We start from the raw sequence: 2,507 nt of genomic DNA, 5'->3' as shown, positions 1-2,507 counted from the left end.
TTGAAAAGTAAATAGAAAATAAAAGCAGACGTATAAAGATAACACATAAAACATCGAAAATATCCTGCTTCTTTCAATGTGCCCGCTGGTGCTAATCGGGGACGTACCGGCATGCAGATGCAATCGAGGATACAGCTTCCCCATGATCTGTCTGGCACGGGTTCTGCCATGCGTTCACGCACTTCATTCGCATGATTTTGATTACTATCGGATTCGACTCTGCTACTCATTTGAAGTTGATTGTAGGAAGGAGGGAAGCGTGTAAACAAACCCTTTTCCAAGTCCTCTCCACTGTTATAACAAACTTCTGAGTAATTTGGCAAATCCAATTGAAGCGAGCTTTTCCTCGAATTGTCGTATTCAGAGAAATTGGTGTCGTTGGGTTCCATTTTTCCTACGTTATTGTCATTTTTCCAAGCTTCGTTCGTCCATTCTCGCTTTTCACTCATAAATGAACATGAAGTCTTATGTATCCGAATTTAGCAGTTTTTCCCTTATATTAGCATTAGGTAGCTCTCTTTTACTTGCGATTACTTCTGAGATTTTCTTGATTCTTCTTGTTTTATAAATTGGACTTTTCTTGCTCCAATTGAGGTTTGTTTTGTGCAGAAAGAGAATGCGACGATGAGATGGGAAAAGTGATTTCTTCCATTTTGTGAGACGTGACGAGGCTTTGCAAAATAATGTTTAGTACGTATTTGCTGTACCCCACTATCTATAAGATTTGACACTGTAACGGTAATCAATAACATCCTTATAATGCTTTTGCTGATTGCGTTTCTTTTCGTTAAATGTAAAACATAAACAATGGATTGGAGCAAATGTCTACAAAAAGTAGATTCATGAGTATCAATGTGGTTTTATTGCTGAAACATCACAATATAAGAATTTTAGACGTTATCTTTGTCCAGGCATGTCTGTAGACGCTTTTCTGTACAGTTTGATATAATTACAGTAAGATTTAAGAAACTCGGGCTCCAAAATAGTAGAGATGAATTTTGATTTGATCTCGTAAATTTACATTTCATTTCATTTCGTTCATTCTTCTTCGTTTTTGTTTAACTGTGTTTAGACAAAGAGCCTAAATCAGAGTTCTTTGTTCAAGCGCATATATATTTTGACAAAACCATAGTCAAAAACCTGGTTTCGATCAATACTGGTATCTCCTTTTTTGTATATTAATATTAAGATATATTTAGAATTAGGTTAAACATCTTTTGAGATATAAACCAGTGAAGGACCTTTCTTTTTACTCGGTTACAAAGCATACTATTTGGTTTCTTAAACGTTTATGACCTTTAAACTCGTTGCATATTCAATTTCCGATAATTTTTTCCGTTACTAGTATTGCTATTAAACCATCCGGATTGATATACTTAATTATCTTTTGACTTTTTATCCCTCTTGCTTTCTATCATCGTTGTTATTAATTTCTTTTTGAGTTTCTCACTTCCATAATTTGCAATGTCTCAATGCCAATGTTGCTCACAATCTTTCGCTTCAAGGACGGCGCGAGGTCATCATCGTCGAGCTCTCCACTTGTCTATGGTATACATCCCATTGCCAAATAAATCTTTTGGTTCGGAAAAGTTCTATCGTTGTGAGGATGGTTACATTTATTGCTCTTGCCAAAAACAGTTCACAATTCCTAGCAAACTTCAAACATTGCCCCAAATTTGTGAAAGAACATACAGGAAATCGGATAATGAACAAAATGCTTTAAAAAATTACGAACAGCAAGGACACGAGAGTGATGCTGCCGTCAATAATAAAAACAATTTATCAGATGATGTTGTAAAGCGAACAAAAAAAGAAAATCCATTCGAGCCTATAAATAAAAGGACATTCTCTATAGGTTTTGCTGAGCAGAAAAACCCATCGTAAGACAAGCCTATTTGGCACTCAACAGCAATTCATCAGGGAGATAATGTTTACAGCGAAGTAAACTCAGAATTAGCTATTTACGGATTGCAGATTCTATCTAACTTTGCTCTGACGTGTCTGAAATGTGAATATATCATTGATGTACCAAATGTCAACGACATTTAAAATTAATTCACGATATAGATTTTAATAGTAACTTGGCTCAAGAGCTGAATGACTTACACCTGTTCACTATATCGGAAGCATCAGCTAAATATCCTTCAAATACGGAAACATATACTTACATTCAAGGGTTGCCTGTATTATTGAATGGATACGAATGGATACGAGTGTGTTTTGTGTGCTCGTAATGCAAGTGGCTATGTCCATGGAAACTTTGATAGTTTTCGTCATCATATACGACATAATCATGGAACTAGGTACCTTGAAGAATGCATACGTCGTGTTCCGCTTCAACAGTTGAAGAAAGAAAGCATCGGTGATCACTATCTTAAAGTGGACTATATTCCCATCGCTGAAAGAGATGGAGAAAAACTCTCAATGACGAAAATTGATTCTTCTATAGGACACACGGAGAATACACATGCTCCAGATCTTTTGATCCAGCTAACTGAAGTGGACGA

The 2,507-nt window shown here is 36.0% G+C and overlaps 2 protein-coding genes across 2 annotated transcripts in view; one reads left to right on the top strand and one right to left on the bottom strand.

Annotated features, from left to right (window-relative positions):
• Positions 1–449, bottom strand: part of SPOG_05740 (uncharacterized protein) — a gene marked incomplete at its 5' end in the record, with an annotated part of 2,538 nt that extends 2,089 nt beyond the window's left edge. Inside the window, one exon of the mRNA XM_013167502.1 lies at positions 108–449. Within this exon, the coding sequence (XP_013022956.1) occupies positions 108–449 (342 nt within the window). The remainder of the gene's footprint in view (positions 1–107) is intronic.
• A 784-nt stretch (positions 450–1,233) lies between these two features.
• Positions 1,234–1,957, top strand: SPOG_01609 (uncharacterized protein). The gene has a single exon (XM_013166712.1). The coding sequence runs from the start codon at positions 1,465–1,467 to the stop codon at positions 1,882–1,884; it is 420 nt and encodes a 139-aa protein (XP_013022166.1). The 5' UTR covers positions 1,234–1,464; the 3' UTR covers positions 1,885–1,957.
• The last annotated feature ends 550 nt before the right edge of the window (positions 1,958–2,507 follow it).

The sequence above is a fragment of the Schizosaccharomyces cryophilus genome (genome assembly GCF_000004155.1).
Source record: "Schizosaccharomyces cryophilus OY26 unplaced genomic scaffold supercont4.2, whole genome shotgun sequence".
Taxonomy (NCBI): Eukaryota; Fungi; Ascomycota; class Schizosaccharomycetes; order Schizosaccharomycetales; family Schizosaccharomycetaceae; genus Schizosaccharomyces; species Schizosaccharomyces cryophilus.
The sequence above is the reverse complement of the archived record's forward strand: the minus strand, read 5'-3'. Positions and strand labels throughout refer to the sequence as shown.